Below are 24765 nucleotides of genomic sequence, written 5' to 3'. Positions count from 1 at the left end.
TATCTCTCTAAAAGTAACTGGAGTACAATGACCTTATTGAAGAAGAAAAGTGGTTGATGCCATTTAGTTGAAGAAAAAGTGCTTAGCTAGATAGTGTAGCCTCTAACCTACTCGACCGTATCAAATCTAGGAACGAAAGCACGTTCATACGCAGTGTTACATGGTCCAAAATCTCCTGGAACAACTTTGAATGGGTATCCTTCGACTCTAAAAACCTCCAAGGACTCTGAAGCAATGTTCTTGATTGCAATCAACGACCTAGATGGCCAATCAGGAGGTCTGTCAAAAACAACATCCAACACCCTGAGATTCCTGAAGTATTTGAGGCAATCCATAGTATCCCTGGCTTCTGGAACCGAGAGTCTCCATGCTTCTTCGCCTCCCACACACACCTCAGACTGGGTTTCTAGCTCTTTTGGTCCTGGAGTAACCCACCTGCCATTGACCCATTCTCTTTGAGCAAGAAGAGGGTCAATAACAGCTTTAGAAGATGTTTTTCTTTTTCCCAAGTAAAGCTCCTTCAGATGAATACCTTTGAACTCAAAGTATCTGGACCATCGGCTGAAGCCTTCAATACCTATACCATCGAGGACCAGGACTTCTAGATTTTCGTGCGGCTGATTGGAAAGAAAGTTCTCCATACCACCCAACGTCCCATTACCAAAGTGAAGACTTCGTAACGAACCTAAGAAGGGTCGTGCTCCAGCCCGAGCCTCCGCGAAAGATACTCGCAGATCTCGCTCTTCTTCCCAATTTGTAATGAGGTCTGCATCAAGCTGTTGGAAAGAAAGCGTCTCTAGCTCCGTTACCATATGCAAAAGGGCCAAGAGTGCAAACTCTGTACAGTCATCGTATACAAATCCTTCCCAGCATGTCCAAGGAATATCTGTTTCGTTCCACCAAGGAGGACGTAAACCTTCTGCATTGAGGGTGTCTTGGAGTAGTGCCGCATCGTGTGAGTGGTTCAACAGCCAATGCTGTAAAGCCTTATCCCGCTCTGTTTCGGAGTGAAGCTCCGTGCAGCACCTTATATGACGGATAGACGGTCCGACTTGTGGATGTTTGACAATATTGGCCAGAGCGGCGACTATGTCGGCAGCATTCCCCAGGATTAGACAGGTGTAGAGGAGGTGTCGACTATGATTGTAGACGGTCTTGCATGAGAGGACTAGGTTTGAGAGGTCACGCTGGTGTTCTTGCGCCTTTATTGCCTCTTCTTGATTCGTGGGTTGGATGAATGGGGATGCATTTCTGATGTGCTGAGCCGCATGTTCGGCAATGAGTCCCATGACCTCCAGCGGTAAACGCATGGTAGCTGAGAACCGATCGATTGGATTTTGATACAGTATCTGGCAGGCTTAAGGACGAATTTATAGGCAGGGTTTTGATGGTGATGGTGATGGTGATGTTGTCTGTTTGGTGTTTCAATGCAGTGATTGCCCGTAAGCCATCCTGATATCACGTGCTCCTCATGATGGCGTCTACAATTATCTCGACTTCTCAATATCTCCATCGACAGGTCATGATAAGAAGGCCGACAATCTGCAACTAAACCCTTGAACTATCCTTGGCTAGCGAGATGTGAACCAGTGGCCGTCAATTCGGTCGCGGAGTAAAAATAAGGTATGATGCTTAATTGGGATGATCATCGAAGCTCCGAGCTTTCACTCCCCAATTGGGGAATTCACCCTGGCTTTCGTTTAGATCATGAGAGTCTCCAAAACTAAAGTATTGAAAACATTTGTTTGAATGGTGGAAATACTCGAGGGTGTTTCATCTACATGCTACCGGCCCTTGCCAGTCAGTGTCTATTCAACATCGTCCTCATCGTTATATAAGATGGCGGTCTTTCACGATAGGATGTGATCGTCAAGCTTCTACACCCCAGATCTCGGATCATTCTTTCATTTTACCTTGTAGCTCTTCCATACACCCTTATAGCTTTAAAGATATTCAGCATGCACTTCCTCTACTCACTTCTCGCAACTGCTGGCCTGGCTGCTGCCCATGGATATGTCGAAACAGGCATTATTAATGGACAGACATATCAATTCTACAATCCTTACACTGACCCTTACATGAACCCTGTTCCCAAGCGCATCTCCCGTCCGATTCCGGGCAACGGACCTGTTGAGGATGTCACCTCCATCGACATGCAGTGCAACGGCTACACTGCTGGAGGTATCAAGGGAAGCTCACCTGCTGCTCTACATGCCGATGCTAAGGCTGGCTCGACTGTCAACCTGAAGTGGACCCTCTGGCCCGAGTCTCATGTTGGACCCGTCATTACTTACATGGCTCGTTGCCCCGATTCAGGCTGTGATACTTGGGAGCCTGGTACCCAGAAGGCCTGGTTCAAGATTCAGGAGGCTGGACGTGACGGAACCAGCAACAACTGGGCTACCGTAAGTATAAGTCCTCATTATACGAGATTCTAAGATTACTAACGCTGTCATACCAGACCCCTTTGATGAAGTCTGGTAACTCGGGTGTTAACTACACCATTCCTGAGTGCATCAAGCCAGGCTATTACCTTGTCCGCCATGAGCTTATTGCTCTTCACTCCGCCTCAGGATATCCCGGAGCCCAGTTCTACCCTGGCTGCCATCAGCTCAAGGTCTCCGGCTCCGGTAGCACAACTCCTTCAAACCTTGTTGCTTTCCCCGGAGTGTATGCCAGCACTGACCCCGGTGTTACCTACAGCCCTTACCAGGGTGAGTATTCTTCCGTCTGAGCTGAAGTTTAAGTCTTGCTAATAGAGATAACAGCCACCACCTACAAGATCCCTGGTCCTGCCGTGTTCAAGTGCTAAATGCAATATTGACTTGTACTGAGCGTCAAGTTCCTCCCACAAGTTGGGCTTATCATTGCGACTGCGAGTCAGTCGAGGACACAAATTTATCATTCACTAGCACCGAGGTCAAGGACAATGTAGCTGTATATGTCAATTCGTATTAAATACATGTGGTTTTGGCGCTAGAAAATACACTTCGATCAAAAGATAGGACCATAACGAAGTCGAAATAATAGAAAACAAAGGCTCAAGTGATGGACTGTAAGCCAATTCATTTGGCATTGCCATTGGGTGGCGTTCTCGTACCGGAAGAACTGAACGTCGCCGCCCTCTTGACCACCTGCACAACCTCTCCTGTGGGAGACTCAGTGTGAACCCACCAATGCCAGATGATAGCCAAAAGAACTACAAATACAGTAAGAGGAATAGAAATCCACAACATGGTCCAGAATAACGGTGTGAGCCTAACGTCCCAGCTTGTACCGTCCTTCAGAATCTCAGATGTAAACAGCTGGGAGCCAACGACAGTGGCTACACCAGTTGTTGGTAGAAAGATCATGGTAATAGCTGCAATGACCTTCATGGAGTTGGAGTCCTGGATCATCACCATTGAGTCTTGCTGAGTGACTAGGTTGAACGATAGCGTGATGGCGTTGTCGATACGTTTCTGGAGACTGCTGAGGCGGAGTTGACTAGACATAAATAGCGAGCGCCGATACTGGAGAGTTTCGCGCAACTGTTTGATTATTGGTTCTCGCAGAGTTGGCTGCTCTGAATGTTGGTGATTCCCGACATTGTGGAGAGTTGCGTCAACAAGCAAGATGCATGAGTCAATTGCCTCTGCAATGTGGATGATGTGCTTGGCGCAATTGTGCATTGCAGAGAATGGGACTTTGGAGCTCATCTTGCGAATGTTCTTAGAGTTGGCGTACTCGAGGATTAACTAGATCTATCAGTCAGTTGTGCATGATGTATTGGAGGTAGATGACTTACATGCTCCAAAGGACCAAAAACAGTGTTCATCTTCCAAACAGTGTTATCAACCTCAAAGTAAAGAGCTTCAAACACAAGATCAAACAGAATATACGGATCAGTCGCAACATGCTGCCATGCCTTCGCGGCGACGAACTCATTAATCCTCTCCCTCACCTTCTGCATGACTCCAAAGCAAACAAGTGTGATGCAGCCATTGTTATCAACTCTCAAAAAGAAGCCTGCGCGATGCCAACTATAGTCGGCCTGCGGGAGGGTAGAGATGTGATAACCCATTGTTGCAGCACGGTTGTCAATTTCGGGGGCATTTCCGTGAGTTTGCTTGATGTCGATGTTCTTGCAGAGGAAGTGAAACCACGAGCTGGAGCCATGAGCGTCGGTGGAGCGCCCGAAGCTGTGACTAACAGATTGGAGACGTTCTTTGGTGAAGTCGCTGGGGATGTTGAGGATGCTGAAGAGCTCGACAAACTGGGAGAGGGCATCTCGACGGGGAAGATCAAGAGGTGCAAATCTGGGGTTGTAAGTCTCTACATTTTCTGATGATGCAAAACAAAAGGCCTCGTTTTGTTCTGTGATGTGATCAACTTACACAATCCTCAAGCTGGCCCTCTGCCGCAGACAACGGGCGTTAGGCTCCAGGTACCAACGGCCTTCTGGGTGATCTACAAATGATCAGCGAGAGATTCCAAGGGGAGGATTCCAGTCACTTACCGTGGGTTACTTCCCAGATATTCAGCATCCATTGTGGAAAAGCGACTGCGAGCGGCGTTTGCGTCGCCTCTTGAGCAAAGGCATCATAAGGATTAGATCTCTGAGTCCAGGACATGGTGAATACCTCGTGAGCTGCGACCCAAGATCACTTTGACCGAGTAAATGGACTGTTACTTTGCTTGTCTTATGATGGGGAAATCCTCCTCAGGGTCTCAGTCTCTAACACTGGGGGGCCTCAATTGTATTCCTTGCTCCTCCTAAGCACAAGCGCCGAACCCTTTGATCTAGGACCATGGCGTCGTGATTGTGCATTATCATTTCATGTATGTATTAGTTTCTATTTCAGGGATATCGCAAGCTTGCAGCCCTGAGGTGTGTCCAGACCAAGCCATGTTTCAACCACCAAAACGCCATATCCCCGTCTCTGAACGGAAATGGGCCACCAACGAGTCTAGATACAAGATCAACACCTCATTGGCCCATCTCTCGCGTAAAAATAATATAGTTTAGATTATCAAGCTTCCCGACCTCCCGGGTTGGGTTACACTCAGACCGGTCTAGTTCCCCAGGGCTGAAAGTCTTGCTGACCAGGGGTTTCATGTTATCAATGTTGCTATTCGCTACGGCCTCAACGCTATCGTTTACAACTCCCGCACTTCTGATCATGTGGGTTTCACAACCAAACGGAATATTAGTGATCCTGGAGAGGTTTTCGGATAGATGAATAGATCCTTGAAGAGACAGCCCAATGGCAATCCCTGGTGAGACCTCTTCCAACTCGCCCAGCATGCCGCTTTTGGTCAAGGGGTCCCCTGTGGCTCGTCTCCATGGCGCCAAACCTCACAAGGCGTCCTATCCTGACACTGCGTTTGCGACAATATGTCTGGGGTTGTGATACTCTCAAAGCCGCGGGTAACGCCATGGCTGAATAGTCCTAACCCCCGGCCCCCAACGGCCCATATCACAGTTGCAGAGGCTGCGAGTGACATATCGAGACTCAGCCGCTTCTAATAGTTTGCTGCTCGAGCCTCAACTCCACGGAATATGCCGTCTCTCGACTTGTCACCAGTGGCCTATCACCGTTGCAATATTGTGAGGCTGCATGCAGGAGGTCAAGAATAGTCACACACGTTCACACCCTTTGATACCAGGCCAGGGGGGAGGCGGGAAAACTCAGGACCTCTTTTCTAAGTGATTAAAAAGTTTAGGTAAGTTTTAGTATAACTTAGGGAGCCTTTAGACCAGTTTATTTTAGTACCCTGATTCAATGTCAGAAGTTTTCCTTCTCCCTGAGGCAGGCTCTGGACTCAAGAATGAAGGGGCTCTGCACTTCCTGAAAGGTCTAGGTCTCCGGTGGCAAAAGGAACGGCGCTATCAAGCACATATATTAAGATATAGTTGCAAATCGGAGCCTAGGCTCTGCGTTCTCATAGGATGTTCGTGTTACACCCTTTCAGCTTGATGTCCAGCTCCTTTTTAGTCAGGCTGCGGCTTCTTTGTGACATATGCCGTAGGGCTTGCTTGTGGTTTATTAGCGCGGAGAAGAACCAGCTGTCGGTCTGAAGGACTTTGACCCTTTCTATTTCCTTCATCCTGCTTTTCGTCACTTTCTCTCCATCACAGCTCTGCATATTTGAACCATGGTATTTCCCGCTCGTCTTCTCCCTTGCTTCATTCAGTCGTTGACACCTGTCACAGGCACACGGAGGGCACTGGGATCCCAACTCTGTTGGAAATGTAAGTCAGCTTCGCTTTCATCTGCAGAGAACCGGTATTAACAAGGTCCAAGTATAATCAGACACCACCCCCTGCTGTACCTCACCAAGCCCACGGCGGTGCGTATACTCCAGGCAGCTCGGTCGTTGTAAGTATCTATATATCTCGATGACCCTCCCAGTCTCTCATGCTTTACAGTCTTACCAGAACCAACCGTACACTCATCCATATCAACAAGCTGTATCGCCTTCTACAAGCCCACTCTCGGCCCAGTCCCACAGCTATCCTGCTTCTCCTGGGTCACTAGGATACCAACAGTCTGTTCCTCTTGGACAACCCCAGACTCACAATACAATGCAGTACCAACAACCATCTATGGTCAGTAACTACACATCCTCTACTGTTGCACCCGCTAACAAGAGAGCAGGCCTACAATGGTCAACAGGGTGTCATCTATCAACAGGGTTCTAGCAGTGGTCAGCAGGACGGACCAATGGTAAAGCTCTTCCGTGGTTGTTTTTGTTTCTAGTCTCTAAATTGAACATTTCTTAGCAGAACAAAGGTGCCATTGTCCCCGTAACTACCACGCCTCTCACGACTTCGACCAGTCCAAATGAGAAAGAAGTGAATACTCTCCCATTTTATCACAAGTGCTTGCTGACAATGCTTCCAGGTTTCTGAAAAGGAGTTTCCTGTCAAGCTCAAAGGAAGCAAGCACTTCTTTGACTCGCGATCCATCTACCGATGGCGCAACCCTGTATTGTATCAGAAGCCTGGTTACACTTACACGAACAGTGAGGTTAAGTTGAGACATAGAGACTATGCGGGTCGCGTCTCCTTCAAGCCTCGTTCCGATCGGTATCTGCACCACAATGATGGCTACCTTCGTAACATGTATGTTGCATGTGTTGATTCCATCTATGAAGGCCCTGGTACTTCGACTTGGAAGAGAACTTATGTTCGCAAGGTCGCTCCGATGAAGGTGCGCATTGCTACATGGATCATTGACTTTAGCTACGACCCCAAGAGTTGGGAAGATTGGGGTATCATGGTGCTGAGAACTTTCCCGGCTGCTATTGCCATGGCTCTTGTTGTAAGTTGCATGTTGACAAGATATTATGACAAGTACACTGACATCAGCAGTTCTGGGATGGCAAGCCTAATGTCATCAAGCGAAACCTCGCTTATGCTCCTGTTCTTTACAGGTATCACGGTGACGCTAAGGTCTGGAGTAACCTGCTCGAGAACCGCAAGGGTCTATCCCTCATGGCTCGCAACAACCAGATCTATCGCATGCTGCGACCTCGCTATCTCTGCTTCCTTCGTGAGCCATTCAACGATGAGAACAGAGGAGTAGATGTCCGTAGTGTTGTCGAGTGGGAGAACAATGATGGACAAGACACAAACCTCGCCTATCTCTTCGTTGCCTACTCTACTGAGCATTTTAGCCATAGCTCTGAGCAGGACATGATGGCTCTTCATCACATCGCCGAGACTGCTTGTCGAGCTGCAAAGCTTCCTGCCTACTGGATCGCTTGTAGCTGCATGCGCGATGAGAATGAACTTGAGTCTGATGTTTACCGCATCTCAGATGTTCTCCGCGGTTCAGACAGGATGGTAATTGCTGTTGGAAGGGGTAAAGGCTCCAAGACTGGACACTCAGGCAAGGCCAATACTGAGTCTCTTCTTCGTGAGTGGGGAAGTCGAATGTGGACTTTCCCCGAGGTTCTACTGAGCCCAGGCCGAACTATCTCAGTTTACACTCGTGACGGAAACCTCCAGTCCCCCCTGGTTGTTGCCAAGAACCAGTTCGCTGCTCTGGTTTGGACATATATGGACTCTGATATGGCTCGCCATCTGATTGATCATTATCTCGGCTCAATCAACCTGAGTCGTCTGGAGCAAGCTGTTCTGGCACTCAAGTGTCTTTACAGCCGACATACTACGGAGTATCTCCCTGGTGACCAGGCTTATGCCCTCATGGGTCTCTTGAGACTTCGACCTCAAGTTGACCGAACCGACACTGCCTTCCAGGCTTTCTCAAGACTGTCTTTGGCAAACGACTCTGACAGACTCCTCGAGAGGTACATCTGCACACTGCCTCGAGACAAGGATCAGCCATGGTACGACATGGAGGATGCCTATGAGTCATCTCTCTGGGACATCACTCCTTACTGTCAGGTAGCTGGTATCGCCGACAATGATACCATCATTATCGATGGTGCCTGGGGCATCTCTATCCGCTGGAAGACTTTCTACCCCGTGTACTGGTCTACTGGACCGTCTTGGAAGAGGTACTTCGCAGCATTGGCAGTTGAATGGAACGGAGTCTTCTTCGTCATTGCAATTGCACTCATCGCAAGTGGTGCATCCGCTAGCAGCTCTTCTGGTACTTCCTCTAGCAGCCCGTATGGTTATTCCACCGATGCCACCGCTACTTCTGGAACTGCCATGATTGCTCCTGGTGTCATCTTCCTCCTCCTGTTCGTCTGGATCTGGTTGATCACACCGAACCTGGTTCGAGTCATCTACGGTGGCAAGTTTGCTGATACTCAAGCCGAGATGTTTGGCTTTGAAGGACATCTCAATGCGCCCACTATTGAGAGATCCATCTTTGGAGGTAACTTTGGTCGCTTCTCCTGGAGCACCAATGGAAGCCCCCTCAGCCGAAGCGTCGTTAACGATGATGGCGAGCGCGTGGGCGTCGATCCTTACAAGGATCCCGAGGTGAGGATGAAGGTTGAGGCAGCCAAGCAAGCTCGGCCAGGCGACATGAGGGTGAGTCACTTTATCTTCTGTGGAGTTTTGATTGTTGACTAACAAGGACAGATTTTCACTCTTGTAGATACGTACAACATGGAGTTGACCTTGTTCGAGGCTGTCAGGCCACCTGTCACTCTCATGTTCTGTGCTTCCGAGGGTGGCATGCAGCGAGCTATTGGATGCTCTTATGAGTGGGAGACTCAGACCATGTATCGCGAAACTGTCCTCAGAATGCCTACAACAGCCTTGAACCGAATGGATCGTGTTCCTCGATTCCGCATGGGCATTCAACGACCTGTGTATCCTTCTGCTCCGTTGAACGGGGCTGTCTAAGTATTATGGAATTCTGGCTTGCATAATTGTTTTCTTCACTGTAATTCGTCAAAGATCGATCATCAGTCAGTCTGTTTGTATCTAATCTACTTTTCATTTCTTCGACTTTCGTAAACTTTATATGGTGTGAAGTAAAGCAAAACATAGTTTCACCAGCCTTTATAAAGCCCTGCCCCTCGCTTTAGAGGCTATTCTCTCTCTTAGTTTCATCTTTAATGACCTGGCGAAGCAGGAAGCCAGGCTATATCCTTTGTACACAAACACAGTCGCGCCAATGATGAACCCATGACAATTGAGCTATCCAACCTGCAGGGTAGAGATGCCCAAGCAGGCAGCCCACTCTGTGGGCTGTTTGTTATGCTGGGAACTGAGGCACAGGAATTATAATACATGTTACCATTGTGGTGAACGTCATTGATTTATTTCTCTCCTTGCTCATCGCCCCCTTCAAGGGAATCCACATCTTGTCCTCGCCCTGATACTTCTCATGTTATTTACCAGAATCAGTCTGGCATTCCTAGGTGTCGTAATCCATCCATGAATAGAGCCTTCCATTGGGAGCATCGCACCTCGCTGGTACTCAAGGACAATCGGTGTGTTTTCCAGAGAACCGTAGGGTTTCAGCTTTTACTAAAATTAGCGTTACGAATAAACATTTTCTATTATTGTTTTCTTCCATTCGCTGTCTTTTTTTATGCAATTAAGTCTTTACAGAGGAAAGGCTATCATATCTTGCAAGAGCGGCGACTTGTTGCAAGTTTTCTAACCCCCATAAATGCAACACCCCATTTAACCATACCTCAAGCCTTACTTACTCCTTTCCCCTCTCCCCCTCTTCCTTCTTCTTTTTCTTCTTCTTCTCCATGTCCCAGCAAAGCGGGTAGTCTGTCGAGAGATAGTTACCACTCGACTCAGTTGCGCCTATAATGAGACCACGGGACCCTGGTGAAGCTTTCCTATCCACGGATAGATTCGCAAAACAGAGGGATTATATCCTGCCCGCTTGTGTGGTCACTGAAGCACGAATAATTCAGTCAATTCTTACCTTGTAGTTTCTTCTTAGCCCCCGTCCCCACTGCACCGATTTGCAAATATCTTCTACCCATTCACTACTAGTGCAGTACCCAGCTTGGTTGAGAGATCAAGAGGGACCTGGATAAACATAGGCGAAGTCATGTTAGTGTTTATGCGTCGTTTTCGCTAGGTTTCGTAGTGATCCTGGGTGAGATTTGTGGGAATTCCTAAGAGAGGTACAGGTCAGCTTGTACTGAGTGAGCGGCACGGTCGCTTGCGATATCTCATCGTTGGGCTCTGAACCCTCAGTATGATCATCGTCTGCATCATCGCCCGCCTTCAACTGAGAGATTAAGTTCCGTGTAATGTTTACAACACTGTAAATCGGCTCACATATTCGCTCGAAAGCAGAAAGCCTGGGCGGGCACCTTGCGTGAAGTCAGCGAGCAAGAGAGCATGGCCAACTGAAAGAGTCGAAGTGCTCAAGCTCATTGGTACTATTAGGTAGCGAGACTTGTTCGCAATGGAACAGCCAGGGAGTAAAGGGAACATATCAAGATGCTGGGAGAAAATGGGAGAAGCCATGGAGAAGGGAGAATAGGATAACCCATCCTTCTTGATTCATTGCACGTCCCGAGCGAGAGTCACTTCAGAAAGGCCTACTGTGACAGATCATATCGAGTGAATGAATACCATGTCAACTATACCCTGCCACGGATCAGCTTTCATTGCTTTTTAGGCTTTTGGGAACATTACTGCCTGGCACAGTGTAGTCTCACCTTATAAAACATACTTTTTATGTGTACATATAACCACCATGCGCCTCACAAATCTTCTGATTCTCTTTTCTCATTCACTCATATCTGAGCGGGCAGTTATTTATCACTGTTACCACTGAACATAGTCGCGCCAATGATGAACCCATAGAATGCATTCAGCAGGATGACAACGAAGTCTCCAAAGCTGCCCGCTCTTAGATAAGGTACTGAGATCCGCATTTGACTTTTGGTTTCGTTTGTTGTTGTGCATGCAAGCAAGTGTCTTCATTTTCATAAATCAGACGCCTGGTCTATTTATACCATTTACATGAGGTGGCAGTATCTCTCTGTTGCCTCCCTGATAAAGAAGAGGAGAGGCATATGCGGTAACAAGTAACATCAATAATATAGAAATGAAGCACAACAAAGTAGCAAATCAGAGACATATTATGCTACCTCTTCACTACCTAAGTAAGGTAATAAGACTTTTAAAATAAGATTGTTCAATATCGACTCCAGGGCGTCTCTGTGGATATCAATGTACAGAGGTACCTTCACGGAGCTCTTATCGATAAGAGGCGGGGCATGCATCCTGTCTGCCTGGAACCAACGTCAACTAGCTGTGTCTCACACCCTACCTTCGCACCTTATCAAACATTCGGAGTCTTCACGATGGAGGCATCTGCTTTGAAGGCCTGGGGTATGTCTCACTGTTGAAATCTGCAAAAGTCTGTAGCTAACATACGTGCCAGAGTTGGACAACAATGTCCAGCTAGTCGATCCCAAACGCGATGCTCTCTACAACTTCGACGCCGATGCTCAGAAGGCCATAAATAACGACAAGGCATGGAAGCAAACACCAGACTACTTCAAGCATGTACGAATAAGCGCTACTGCTCTTATAAAAATGACCATGCACGCGCGATCCGGCGGTAATCTCGAGGTCATGGGCTTGATGCAAGGCTACACCCACCAGGACACATTTATCGTCACCGACGCATTCCGACTGCCCGTTGAAGGAACAGAGACTCGTGTCAACGCCCAAGGCGAAGCGAATGAATACCTTGTCGAGTATCTTGATCTATGTCGAGCGCAGGGTCGACAGGAGAACGTGGTGGGCTGGTACCACAGTCACCCAGGCTACGGATGCTGGCTGAGTGGTATCGATGTCGATACAGAGGCCATGCAGCAGAAGTGGCAGGATCCTTTCCTTGCCGTCGTTATAGACCCTGATCGTACTATCAACTCAGGCAAGGTCGACATCGGCGCTTTCAGAACCTACCCGGAGGACCACCAGGCTGGTAATGGCACAACCACCTCTGATGGCTTCCAGGCAGTGCCGCTCGCCAAGGCTGCCGAGTTTGGTGCTCATGCGAACCGTTACTACAGTCTTGAAGTGTCCCATTTCAAAAGCTCTCTCGACTCGCATCTCCTTGAGCTCCTCTGGCATAAGTACTGGGTACAGACTCTTAGCCAGAACCCACTGATCACCAACCGCGACTATGGCAACAAGCAGATGCTCGATTTGAGCTCCAAGATCAAGGAAGCGACAACAGGCATTACGAGAAGCCGAAATGGACAAGGTATGATGGGTACAAGCCATAAGAGCTCCGACAAGGCTGTGGACAAGCTGGCAAGGGAAGCCAGCCTCATTGCATCTAAGGAGAGGTCTGGTCTGGTTGCTAATCAGGTCAAGGCTAGCGTTTTCAACGACCTTGGATCAAAGGCTGAAGAATCAACATCGTGAAAAGGAATGACAATGGGATTATGGGAATGCATGTAGCACAACGACTCGGCATAGATGGCGTTCAGAGGTGAAATCAGCAATATTTACTTTTATCTGCGCTTAGAATCTTAAGTGCATTCTTCCTCCGTATTAAACCTGTATGGTAAGCTGGGTGTTTGGTCTTTAAGTGTCCTGAAGAAAGGGTTTCCGATGGCATGACTACTTCCTAGAACTCAGTAAATTACAACACGGCCTACCCAGTCAATAGCCTCCTCAATTGATTATTCACTAATTGATAAATTTCGCTTCACCCAGACACAGATCTATGCAAGGTGGATAAAATAAGTGGGTGGAGGATCGCCGACTTTATGGATAAGCGTAAAACTCGGCAGCACAAAGAGCTAGGCTTTCAGTTATACTCTCATGCACATCATGATGAGAACGTGTGACGTTGTTGACCCCGGGAGATACTTTCATTGAATTAGGTTAGTATAGCGCTATTCGTTTGTGCTTCTTGATACCAGTTGATCTTGGTGTCGGGGTTATGTTCAACAGTTACGATTAGATATTTTCGCATTACACGTTACAGTTAAACCTATATAACGCATCAAAGAAAACTAGAATGGGGAGAAAGATATATTTCGGGCATTCCCCATCCATTGTGACCACAAACAAAGTCTTGCTTGCTAGCCAGAGCATGTCGCGAATTCGACACCACGTCGGCTTGGCAACGAGAACTACCCTAGAGATCGATGGCTCATCTGAACGGGATACCTCCCTCAGAAGATATTACGGACAGGAACACAATGAGACACTGCATTATAGATGATACTTTTTGTCAATGTAGCAGATGGAAGCTTGCATAGCCTGTAGCCATGTGCCGCCGTCCAGCCATCGGTAGTGTTACCAATGGCAGTTCAAAAAGACGGAGATGATGAGTCTCCGGGAATCTAGATGCTACGCTTGTGCAACTGAGCACGTTGTGGTTCGAGCTTGACTGGGCAACGATCGCCTAGCAGCCGAGCGCATGACAACCCGAGAGGAAAAAGCGATGCGTGGTGACTTAGGCTGAGGAGATCAATCGGTATCATGTAGGATAAAATTCAAACTCAAAGAGTCATTTCCTTCCGTGTGTCGGTCCTTTTTCCTGTCAAGAAACACGAAGTAGTAAATTGAAGTAGCTGAAAGGAGACGCTGCTTGTGTGGGCAGAATGTGATGGGAGGGATGCATTGATGCGTTCAGTGGCTCAAAGCTAAACCTGAACTGACGAAACACGGTTAAGTCTTCAGTCACCCTTGATTACAGTTCGGTACGAAACTCATCGGATCGACGTCTCAGTCTCTCTCACCCATCACATGCTGTGGTTGTGGTTGTTTTACGCGGGAATTGCCTCGACAGCGCTGATGCACTGACTGTCAATGTGACTGGGGACAAGAGCTCCATGGATTGGATGCTTGCTGACGATATCGGCCAGCTGTTGGATATGCCGTATCCAGATGCCAGCCAGATTCGATGCAATCCTTGCCGTAGCTCTACACCATCTTCTCTTCGAAATTTTCCTAATTCATGGCATCCTGACCGGTTTTGGGTTGCGATGAAACCCTAGCAGACCTGACGTCGGTTCTCTTTTTTCTTGGGAGCTCAAGCTACGATGTGACGTCATGAAGCGCTCACTTTAACGTTGAGCTAACGAAAGCTTTGACACGATCGCGGCATTGGCCACGATCAAGATCAGCCCACGCGGCCAGTTAATTAACCTGAAGATTACGGAGTAGTCTAACCTACCATGCCCAGTCTCGTACAGCACCCGTAGAGAATTAGGAAATGAAGGGGGAAATCAGGGCACGCGATGTGTCGACTTCAATCGACAAAACGTCAAATTAGGCCATTACGTGTCATTGGGTCTGGCAATTGAGCTATGACGATTTGCAGCTCATGAGTTGGGGTTTACCTATGAGGCCATCATGTTAAAAGCCAGTGGAGAATGTGGGGAGCGAGCTAAACAGTAACAGCTCGTCCAGCTCCATCTGCCAGTTTTAAAATTCATCATTCCAGCCAAGAATGGGCATCCTTGTTTCTTAGTTGACGGGCAGAAAAGATATAGGAGGCTCATTGACATCCTTGTCGATTCCTTCAGCATCAGCTCTGAACTGCCTGCAAGGTGGGAATTATTATCATGGGACAGGGCAGATCATCGACGGAATCCACATTGGCGATCCGGAGAGGACCTCGGAAATAAGGCGATATCGAACTTTTGAAGATACAACGACAGAGACAAATGCCAAAGTCAATGCCAATGCCATGTCACTCTTTTCGATTCAGTAACAGCACGCAAAACACAAGAATACCGGAAGACAAGACGTACAGAGTCAGACCTGCACCACCGGCCAATCCTTGGCAGAGCAAGCAGACGAAAGAGAGAGAAAAATGCACCTTGCATTTGACTAGACTGGTGCCCGTAGTGTTGTCTTACCAGGCTTTGATTCAGCGAACCAGCCAGGGGTCTGTGAGACATGTCGCAACATTTGATGGATTTGCCTGGGGCAACCTTCGTTATGGGCCCATTATATAGACAGTGAATGCAATGAATAATATCACCAGCAGCGAAGAGCAAGCCGTGGCTTGCGATATCAACGGCTGTCATCTTGTTGCTGGTCAAGAGGTCCAGATCGTCGTCGAGGTAGCATCGCGAATGGTATAAACATCGAGGCTTAACCGTCTCCCCTGACGCGGCGAAACGCCTCTAATTGAGGATCAAACAGCATCATCATCGCAACGCAAAAGAGTCTAGAGCCCACCCCTGTTATCTTCAGCTGCTGCCCTGGTACATCTGCCCTTCCCTTTTTCCCGCTTGTTTGCAGCTCGATCATCTGCTCGACCCCTGCTCAAGTTGGTAGGGTGCCTTGCTTGGCCGTAGGATCCGCTCCGGATTTCAGTGTCATAGCCAAGCAGGGGGTTAGCAGAAACCAGTGATTCAATGAATGTATGCCGATGCCAGTCCCATGCCAGTGCTCAGAAAGAGTGCCTTATTGAGAAACGATAGCGCATTGAGGTGCTTGTATTGTAAAATTGGTCTGTAACATGGCCAGTAGCGTGCGTTGGCGCTGGGCCTGGTCAACACAGTGGAGGGCATCTTTGTGAATCGACCGATGACGTCCTCGATCAACATCGTCGCCCTTAGCAAACGTCAACGTCACTGACCACACTCCCTTTCTCCCGCCCAGCCCAGCCAAGAACAAGCCAACCACTGCCCGGATCCAGCCATTACCGTGTAACTCTCGTACCTGCCTGTCACAGGCAGTCCCCCTTAGAAAAGTATATCTAATCCTGTCTCTCTCCTGCCTCGTACCAGAAGCTCTTTCTCTATTTCATATCCCGTCCAATATCAATTCCTACCTAATACAATACCCAACTGCTTTGTGATACCCATCCCTTCTTACCAGAGGATACCAAACAACAGCTTCTTCATTTGTTACCTACGTCTACGCTACGCTTCGCAACGCATCGCTTCCTGCCCCTCTCATAATAAGATCGACTTCTACTTCGTCTCTTATCCACTACATCATCACCTCAACTCTAAAAAGAGTTACCGTCCTAACATCTTTTAACGTCATACTTTGCGGTGGCATAACGACTTAATAACTAGATACCCAATACACTTTTGCCCATCATGCCCGGTGCCCCAGACGTCAACAAACCTACAGACATCAAGACGAAGGAGGCCGATGTCAACCGAAAGCTCCAAGTCTACGGTATCATTTCTGCCTTCCAGAACGGCAAGGTTCCTTCAGTGAGTATTCTCTTCACGATTCTGCCATTTCTCACATCCTAATGCATTCTCCTCCAGAACGACCAAATCGATGTCGCTCTAAGCAGTTTCCTCGCCTCTCGCGCCCTCTCTGGTCGCCACGAGAAGCTCTCCGCCGAGGGCCAAGAGCTCGTCAAGGATGCTGCCAACGCCATCAAGCAAGCCAAGCACCTCCTTCTCTCCAAGAACGAGGGCAACCTGATTCAGGATTTCATCTGGCAGACCACTCAGTTTGACCCCAAAAGTGTCAACACACCCAATGCCCCCATCAGCAAGGACGCTGCCAAGCAGGATGGTGACCAAGCTCTTGAAGGGTTGAGAACCCTGGGCCAGCTTCTCATCACCAACGGACAGTTCCGAAAGCTTCTTTCTGATGCTACAGTCCTCTTCCGCGATATGGCTGGCGATGCCGCTACTAACGCCGCTGCCCGTGTCCGCCCCTCTCAGGAGCAGCTCCGACAGATTGATGAGCCTGCTCAAGACAACGTCTGGCATGAGGCTCCCGACTTTTCTAAGGATACCCTGAAGCAGCAGGCTAAGGGCTTCTACAGTGGAAACCCCAAGGAGGATGCCAAGGACGTCGCTTCCGCTGGTATCAACGCTGCCGCTCCCGGACAGCTCCAGCAGAACCAGCAGTCCAATGCTCAGCAGGGCACCTACCCTCAGGTCACCACCGGCACCGAGACTGGTAATGTGCCTGCTTCAAGCGATGCCGCTCGTGGCGCCGCTCGCCAAACCGACCCCCAGGCTGGTAAGAGTGCCGCCAAGCAGGCTGCTGAGGCCAAGATCGACAACAAGATCGACCCCGAGACCAAGGAGAACATCCTGCAGCGCAACGAGGAGTACCGCCGCAAGGCCCGCAACTACTTCGACAAGAAGATGCCTCAGGAGCGTAAAGACCAGACCATCTGGCGTCTCAAGAAGATGATTCTGGAGTGCCAGCAGCACGAGGACTACTCTCAGGCCATCCAGACTCTTCTTCGCCTGGCTGAGAATTACAGCCGCCACGGCCGCACTCTTGGCCAGGGCTCTACCGATACTGCTAAGGAAGCACGCGGTGGCCTTGCTGCCGCCGAGCGTGACCTCCGCACTATCATTGAGCGATTCGCCAACGGTACCTCCACTGAGGATCTTTGGGAGGCCATTGGCCAGATCTACCGCGACGCCGATAACGACCGTGAGCTCAAGGACTGGTTCAAGGCTATGGATTCTTACATCCGCCGATGCCTCCTTCAGCAGGGTTACATCCTCGAGGATGAGTCCACTCGTGAGTGGGATCAGCTCTACGATAAGGGACGATACCTCCTCCGCAACAAATATCGCGGCCACACCGACCGTGTTGTCGATGAGATCAAGTTCCTCGCCGACCAGTTCGACCAGGACCCTCAGAACCACGCTTTTGCCGAGTCTCTCCAGAAGCTGTTCAAGGACCTTGGCAACGACCAGGATGGCAAGCCTGTCTTCAAGCCTCATCTGCTCAAGGACTTGAGGGATGTCATTCTCCCTGCCGCCCTTGAGAACATTGCCTACATCCCAATTCCCCGAATTGAGTACACCGACTCCCAGGTTGATGCTATCATCGAGAACCTAGTCCTTGAGAGTGACAACTTTGCCCCCAACATCTTCGAGGTCTCCAGCGAGCACTACTTCCGATGGGGTCGCAAGAAGATCGCCAACAAGAACCACCAGACCGTTGAGGTCAAGGTTGCTGGCATCCAGATGGATCTTCGTGATGTGAGCTTCCACATCAAGCGCAAGCAAGGCTTCCCTACCATCACCGATACTGGTGTTGCTGACATCATCCTCCCTGGCGATGGCTTCTCCTTCAAGATGAAGGTGTCCACCGCCGACAAGAAGGATCGCCAGAACTACTTCAAGGTTGAGAAGGTTGATGTTGACTTCAACAAGCTCCAAATCAAGGTCAAGAAGTCGAACCATAAGCTGCTCTTCTCTTTGTTCAAGCCTTTCATGCTCAAGGTTATTCGCCCTCCTCTGCAGAAGGCTGTTGAGAAGGCTATCAAGGATCAGTGCAACAAGTTTGACCAGCTGCTGTTCCAGGTGAAGCAGGAGGCTGATCGCGCTGCTGCTGAGGCCAAGAACAACCCCGAAAACGCCCCCAACATCTACAACCGTTACTACACTGCTGCCCAGCAACAGTTCACTAAGGGCAAGAAGAAGGCTGAGGCGGCTGCTTCTGATAAGAAGGCCAACATTGCCATGACCAAGGAGGACAGCATCTTCCCCAACATTGACCTCCCTGGTGGTATCAGCACCAAGGCTACCGAGTATAAGGAGCTTGCCCGTAAGGGTGATAAGTGGGAGAGTCCTGTCTTCTCTATCGGCTCCGCCAAGAAGAGCACTGACATTCCTTCCGCTCCCAAGATCCAGCGCAAGGCTCATCCCGTGTCAGACCTTGGATCTAAGAACACTTCCAACGCTGACTACGACTTCTACCCTGCTGGTGGCAACACCCACACTGGTAATGGCGCGTTGAATGGCGGCAATGGTCTGCAGATAGGCAACGGTGCTGTAAATGGCAAGCACCCTGCTGGTTACACCAATGGTCAGACCGGCCTGCCCACTAGCCAGGCTCCTCTCACCACTGGTCAGATCAATCCCGTTTAAATCCATGTGACAGAGTTGTCAGCTAGGCACAGGAAAAATAATAGTGGAGGATTGTTGACGTTATACCCATGCTCATGTACCTGAGTTGTCTTTATTCTCTTTGTTTTTGATACCACACTGGAAGCAATGACGATGGGTGGATAAAGCACGATGCGAGGATTGTGCTTGGTTAGGGAAAACTACAGGTTTATTAATTAGTGATGTGACGGCCGTTTCCTTTGTTACGAGGGTATACACGATTGGTTGATAGTTGAAATTGATGCTCTACCTTTAATGTGTTTGTTTCATTTTCATGTGATATCGTAACATAAGCGTTGTTAAAATGTTCGATCGTCGACATCCCTTTAAGCGGCCCCTATCTGCGATGAAAGACTTCATTGTTGAACAATATGTAGAGACTGAGGTAAATGCCTACCTATGAAGCCGTAATCATACGTCAACAACCATAGTGGGGGTTGTACAGAAAAGGTTTAGCGAGTACAGCCTCAAGACTACGTCACCCACCATGAAGGTAAGGCACTCCGTGATTCTTGCCCTCTGAGGCCTCATTCACTTGTTCATTGATCTAAAGTTTAACAGTAAATCGTCCACTAAAAGTCAGTGGATCTTTCTCATAGCAGACACTATATCCACTGAGATCACTGGAGCATCCCATCACATCCCATCAAAAGCCGCTGAAAAAAGCACAACCTCACACGTCTATTTATTGAGATTCCATCTCCTTTCCTCTCTACGCCGTACGCCCTCGATGTGACATGAGATATCATGACGTCTACAAATCTCGCACCTGAGCAGGTGCATGCCTTGTTTGATATCCTCACGCACCACGAAACATACGCAGAAATACAGAGCTTCAAGTATCCAGATGCAGTCACAGGCTATGGCTATCCTTTCTCAAGAGCAACGGTTGAACTTCAAACTACACAAAGCGCACCCCCGAGCACAGGATGGAGGAGCTGGGCTGGAACACCTGTGAGCTCAAGACCAGGAACGCCAAAGCAAGGAGCTGCGAAAGACGCCAAAGAAACTCCTAGCGACGATGACGATAAGAAACCTTCTTCATCACCTATTCTTCATACCATGTTAACGCGGTTCATTCTAAGACTTCCGGGTGTGCGAGATCTACCACGCGAGTTTTGGTCTGTTAGAGTGCAGGGCTTGTTGACGAGACTCGGAGAGGCTGAACTGTCAGAGAGCTATGATAAGGGTGCTTTGGGGACGAGAAAGGTGCTTGCGACTGGGTCGAGTGGACTTCTTGAGATGGTTGGTCGAGGAGTTCTTGGCGGTGTCAAGAAAATAAATCGACACGATAAGTCTTCGGATAAAGAGGTTGAGTATGATCGGACCAAGGCCGCAGACCTGGTAAAGGCGTGGGATGATGTTGTTGAGGGCTTGGTCTATGGAGGTTTGGCAGATGAGATGTTTGATCATTTCAGCAAAACTTCGGATCTCGAGAGTCACTCTCCAGTCATTGGAGCAGCTGCTGAATATGCCATCATCCAGTGAGTTCCACACGAGATATTCTCTACCTCCCACTAACAAAACCAAAGCCTGGCTACCTTCATCCACCACATCTTTGTCCTCTCCCCAGAAGGCCAATATCTTCTCAAACTCCTCGAAAATGTCCACAACCTCATCCCCTACAAGATGGTCAAGCAGACTCTGCGGATGGGCAATGCCGCTAGTATGATTAGCGCCATGATGCGCCTACTCCTTGCAAAGTTGAGCGTTACGAGCGTCACCAACTGGATCGGCTTGACCGCCAATGCCGACGACGGCATGAACCTCTTGCAGCGGATCATCTCATTAGTGTTGTCGTGGGACGCTGGAGAGTTCCGAAAAAGTGCTGACAAGGTTGAGAGAGCTAAGGATCGACCAAGTGACGAGATGCTCGAAGCTATTCGTCAGTATATCGCCATGAGTCGTGATGAGCATAAGACGGTTCGTAATGCCAGCGAGGAACATGCTCAGTCTATCATCACTGCTATTTTTAACGGGTCCAATCCCACGTTAGCAACTCAGCTTGATGATCAGAAACACGCGCAGTGTCTCGAGTATTATTCTGCTCTTCTCTCCGTGCGCGATCGTGAAAGTATCACAACCGCCTTCTGTCGTCAACCTCCTGATCTCTTTACCGCGACTATCAAGGATCTCTTTGCCGCCTATGAACCCATGATCCGCATGGTACACTCCCAGATAGATTTGCGGGAGCATGTCGAAGCGGGTCAATTGTTCATCGACGAGTTTATCAAGGCTGGCAAGCCTAAGAAGGACGGTAGCATGCCAACTGTGGACGATTACGTTGGTCTTTTCATGAGAAACCGAGAGCTCATGTATAGATGGGTTCATGCGTTTGCAGCATCATGTCCTGATGTTTGGGAAGAGATGAAGAAATGGACCAACGATGCCGTACTAAAGTTCCGCCAGGAAAGGAAGCCTGTTCAAAAGACGAGCAATGCCGACGCTGGAGATCAGGCGAGTAATGGTACTGTTGATGTGAGTACCATGGACGACCAACTGAATAAGCTATTTCAGTCGGTTCCTGAGAAGTCCCAAAAGGATGTTCTCATTTCATTGGATAACCACGCCGCATATCTTGCGCAAGTCGAGGCCCTTTCTCTCTGCCGCCTACAGCGCATCATTGACTCAGACGATTCAGAATCTGGCAACATGTCAGGCCCTGGCATGTATCTCTCCCGATGGCAGAGTTTAATCGAAGACACGGCTATAACACCAGAAAAGCCAAAGGGGCCTGTCAGGCATGGAAAAGATGTCAAGAATGCGCTTACTATGGGCAAAATTGGAGCTGAAGGCACGGAAAAGGGGAGAGAGGAAGCCCTTCAAGCAGCGATCGAAGAAGCTGAGGAGGGACCTGAAGCTCCCGATGTAAATGTGGTGATAAAAGAGCTGGCAGATGGGTTCAAAAAGCTGCTACAGGAGAGCGCTGGAAAGGATATGAAGTAATGCAGGTTGAAGCGGCACAGAAGCGAAGAAGGTCTTATGAATAATAGAAGAAATGAATACACATGGATACAAGGTAAACAGTTGATAGCAAGTTTTACCAAAACTAAGATAGTGCTGTGAAATCATGAACGTGATGATACACCGATGCTGTGATCTTCTGACAAATGTTCCCCGTTTCGTGATAGATCCATGCAGTATCCTCCCCTTTCGCGGTCTGAGAATTATAGTAGATTCTTGATCTCACACAGACATTGTTGGCTTTAGCCTTCCAAAAACTGGTGGCGCCTTGACAGAATTTCTGTGTCCTTCAACAGCACTCAAATAGTTTCCGTGTGCTTTATCTTGTAAGTATTCTCATAAAACACCTCTTGATTATTTGATGGCATTGAATCAGCGAATAGAGCGAGATCGTGAAGTGGCATTAGCCGTGGACCTCCCTTGAGGAGCTTCCGTTGAATGGCGTCCCAATGGTCCCGAGTTGTATCGTCGTGGCGAGCGGTCTCTGACTGACTGTGCCCGACGCTTGGGAGAAACACTCCTTGCTCTCGAGCCATTCTTATCATGTGGTCCACGAAACAGTCTTTTTTGCGCACGAGGAAACGTATGCCGTTGCCGCTGTCGATTGTCACCCTCGAGGAATTCTGCTGGTGCTTCTATAACCGGCGTCGCTGGTAAGGGCTTGCTGACTTTTGCAGCATCGAGAGACTTCTTGGCATTGACTCTGATACTGGCAAACTCGACGATAGCTGATCTGGCACCTTCTGGGCAGTCTTCCATCTGGCCTACTCTATAAGCGAGACCATCCAGATAATCATCGATCTCTTGATTCCATGAAATTGGTGATGTCGATCGAATGTGGGTAAGGTCAATCTTGTCAACCTCTTCTTTGGCACCCTCGTCGTCGGATATGACTTCTATGTCAGAATCGTCAGGCAAGATGTCTCCAAAGTCGTAGTCTTGAGGCTCAAACTCCTGTGCTCCCAGGGGCTCGCCAGGTTTTCGGTTTCGATCTATTGGTCTGAGGATGTATTTCTTCATCACGAGGCGAGGCTTCCATACAAGTCTGATGGTAACTCCAGTGGCATCTTGTAGTTTCTGCACAAGAGACTTGCAAGGTTTGCAATACTTGCGAGAGAAATACACCTCGAGAACTGGACGCGATCCATCTTCCCAGCGAGCTTGTCGAAGTTGGTTCAGTTGGTTCATCGTGACGTTGTTAAAGTCCTTGGTGATCTCGAAAGTCTGAAGAAGAACACAAATACCATGAACTGCGAGTTTGACTTCAACATGAGACCCGAGAAAGATGCCCTCAGTGTTTCCCACTCTTCGGCCAGGATTGTCAAACGGTCTCCTCATGTTCAAACCAAGGTTCTTACCCATGGACACGACTCGCCTGGTCCAAATACTATTTGGAAGAATGCCTTTCTTCTTGTCCAACACATCGCCGAATTTCCCAAGACCATGACCTGATTCAGCTGCCGCTAAGACAACACGCTGGGATGTTGAAGATACGATGGAAGTAAACCCTGTGGTTTTGTTTTCGAGTTGCGCTTCAATTCTGGATCTCCCTATAACGGCCTTTGCTCGGCGGTGGCTAAGGACGAAGGAGATATTAGCCCCGAGGACTTGAACTGTAAGCTTTGTGGTTTCAGGATCGATGACATGGTGGAAGTATATAAGGGGTGATGGGCTGCTAATAGCAGACACAAAGACTGGAAGAACCTCTTCAACCTCATCCGAGCTTGACGCTGCTGATTGCGGTGTGTTCATTTTAAAAATTCGGAAAGGGGAGTTGTGCCTGTGAGTGAAAGGTGTATGAGTTTCTTGGAGTAGTGTATGACTTTCATGAAGGAGTTGAGGACTTGAAGTTGAAGTTGTAACACACTTACAGAATCACCCCACTCCAGAAGCAGATTTTAGTGAAGAGAGTGAAGGGTAAAATGCATCGTGATTCAGGGATGCTTCAATGAACGTGGATAAATTTGATGATTTGGTTTGCACAAGTTGTGCTCTTAAGAGGAACACGCACAACTCTTCAAAGCCGGACCATAACTGACAATATAAGAGTATTCTTCGAGATCAAACAGAGAATGAGTGCTTAGTCGTATCTTGTAATTCGTGACTCGTAACACGTAGAAATGGAGTTGCAAATAGAAAGCTCGGCGCTTTAAAAGAAGCCAAAATCAGAGGACTCACAATAACCTCACTTTGCGAAGATTAAGAGAAGAGAGATCCCTGAGATCAGAGACTATCTCATGAGATGTTGAAGATAAATAGAAATCATGAAGAGAAGAGGGGCAAGAGAAAAGCGCATGCAAAGATGTGCCTTGCTTGACCCTATCTCCAGGAGGTGGTTGTTGAAAAGAGATCAAGGAGAGATCATGAGGAGAAGAGAGTATAAAGAGGGGTAAAGGAAACTCTTTCACAACTCGAATTCAGGTTGCGACCATGAAACACACAAGCACATTAGAGATACACATTCACAAGAGCAGATCGACCATAAAATGAACGACAAGTTGGACGGGTCCAATTTGACCAAACCGAATGACCCAGTGTCGG

The 24765-nt window shown here is 48.5% G+C and overlaps 8 protein-coding genes; 5 read left to right on the top strand and 3 right to left on the bottom strand.

The window, feature by feature from the left end:
• Positions 1-107: 107 nt before the first annotated feature.
• Positions 108-1310, bottom strand: FFUJ_07830 (uncharacterized protein; the record flags this gene model as incomplete). The annotated part of the gene is made up of 1 exon (XM_023578127.1): positions 108-1310. The coding sequence occupies one exon, from the start codon at positions 1308-1310 to the stop codon at positions 108-110; it is 1203 nt and encodes a 400-aa protein (XP_023431349.1).
• A 648-nt stretch (positions 1311-1958) lies between these two features.
• FFUJ_07829 (related to cel1 protein precursor) lies at positions 1959-2812 on the top strand (the record flags this gene model as incomplete). XM_023578126.1 has 3 exons in its annotated part: positions 1959-2405; positions 2462-2714; positions 2769-2812. 3 exons carry the CDS (start codon positions 1959-1961, stop codon positions 2810-2812), a joined length of 744 nt encoding a protein of 247 aa, XP_023431348.1.
• A 253-nt stretch (positions 2813-3065) lies between these two features.
• FFUJ_07828 (uncharacterized protein) lies at positions 3066-4613 on the bottom strand (the record flags this gene model as incomplete). XM_023578125.1 has 4 exons in its annotated part: positions 3066-3737; positions 3788-4298; positions 4377-4449; positions 4499-4613. The coding sequence occupies 4 exons, from the start codon at positions 4611-4613 to the stop codon at positions 3066-3068; spliced, it is 1371 nt and encodes a 456-aa protein (XP_023431347.1).
• Positions 4614-6138: 1525 nt separating this feature from the next.
• Positions 6139-9310, top strand: FFUJ_07827 (uncharacterized protein; the record flags this gene model as incomplete). XM_023578124.1 has 8 exons in its annotated part: positions 6139-6235; positions 6325-6362; positions 6413-6592; positions 6642-6710; positions 6767-6838; positions 6888-7307; positions 7358-8992; positions 9044-9310. The coding sequence occupies 8 exons, from the start codon at positions 6139-6141 to the stop codon at positions 9308-9310; spliced, it is 2778 nt and encodes a 925-aa protein (XP_023431507.1).
• Positions 9311-11754: 2444 nt separating this feature from the next.
• FFUJ_07826 (probable COP9 signalosome subunit 5 CSN5) lies at positions 11755-12829 on the top strand (the record flags this gene model as incomplete). XM_023578123.1 has 2 exons in its annotated part: positions 11755-11782; positions 11835-12829. The coding sequence occupies 2 exons, from the start codon at positions 11755-11757 to the stop codon at positions 12827-12829; spliced, it is 1023 nt and encodes a 340-aa protein (XP_023431459.1).
• A 3650-nt stretch (positions 12830-16479) lies between these two features.
• Positions 16480-19242, top strand: FFUJ_07825 (uncharacterized protein; the record flags this gene model as incomplete). XM_023578122.1 has 2 exons in its annotated part: positions 16480-16599; positions 16657-19242. The coding sequence occupies 2 exons, from the start codon at positions 16480-16482 to the stop codon at positions 19240-19242; spliced, it is 2706 nt and encodes a 901-aa protein (XP_023431346.1).
• A 765-nt stretch (positions 19243-20007) lies between these two features.
• Positions 20008-22206, top strand: FFUJ_07824 (uncharacterized protein; the record flags this gene model as incomplete). XM_023578121.1 has 2 exons in its annotated part: positions 20008-20744; positions 20793-22206. 2 exons carry the CDS (start codon positions 20008-20010, stop codon positions 22204-22206), a joined length of 2151 nt encoding a protein of 716 aa, XP_023431345.1.
• A 390-nt stretch (positions 22207-22596) lies between these two features.
• Positions 22597-23976, bottom strand: FFUJ_07823 (uncharacterized protein; the record flags this gene model as incomplete). The annotated part of the gene is made up of 1 exon (XM_023578120.1): positions 22597-23976. The coding sequence occupies one exon, from the start codon at positions 23974-23976 to the stop codon at positions 22597-22599; it is 1380 nt and encodes a 459-aa protein (XP_023431344.1).
• Between the last annotated feature and the right edge of the window lie 789 nt (positions 23977-24765).

The sequence above is a fragment of the Fusarium fujikuroi genome, chromosome FFUJ_chr05, assembly GCF_900079805.1.
Source record: "Fusarium fujikuroi IMI 58289 draft genome, chromosome FFUJ_chr05".
NCBI classification, from domain to species: Eukaryota; Fungi; Ascomycota; class Sordariomycetes; order Hypocreales; family Nectriaceae; genus Fusarium; species Fusarium fujikuroi.
This window is presented reverse-complemented; position numbering and strand designations above follow the sequence as displayed.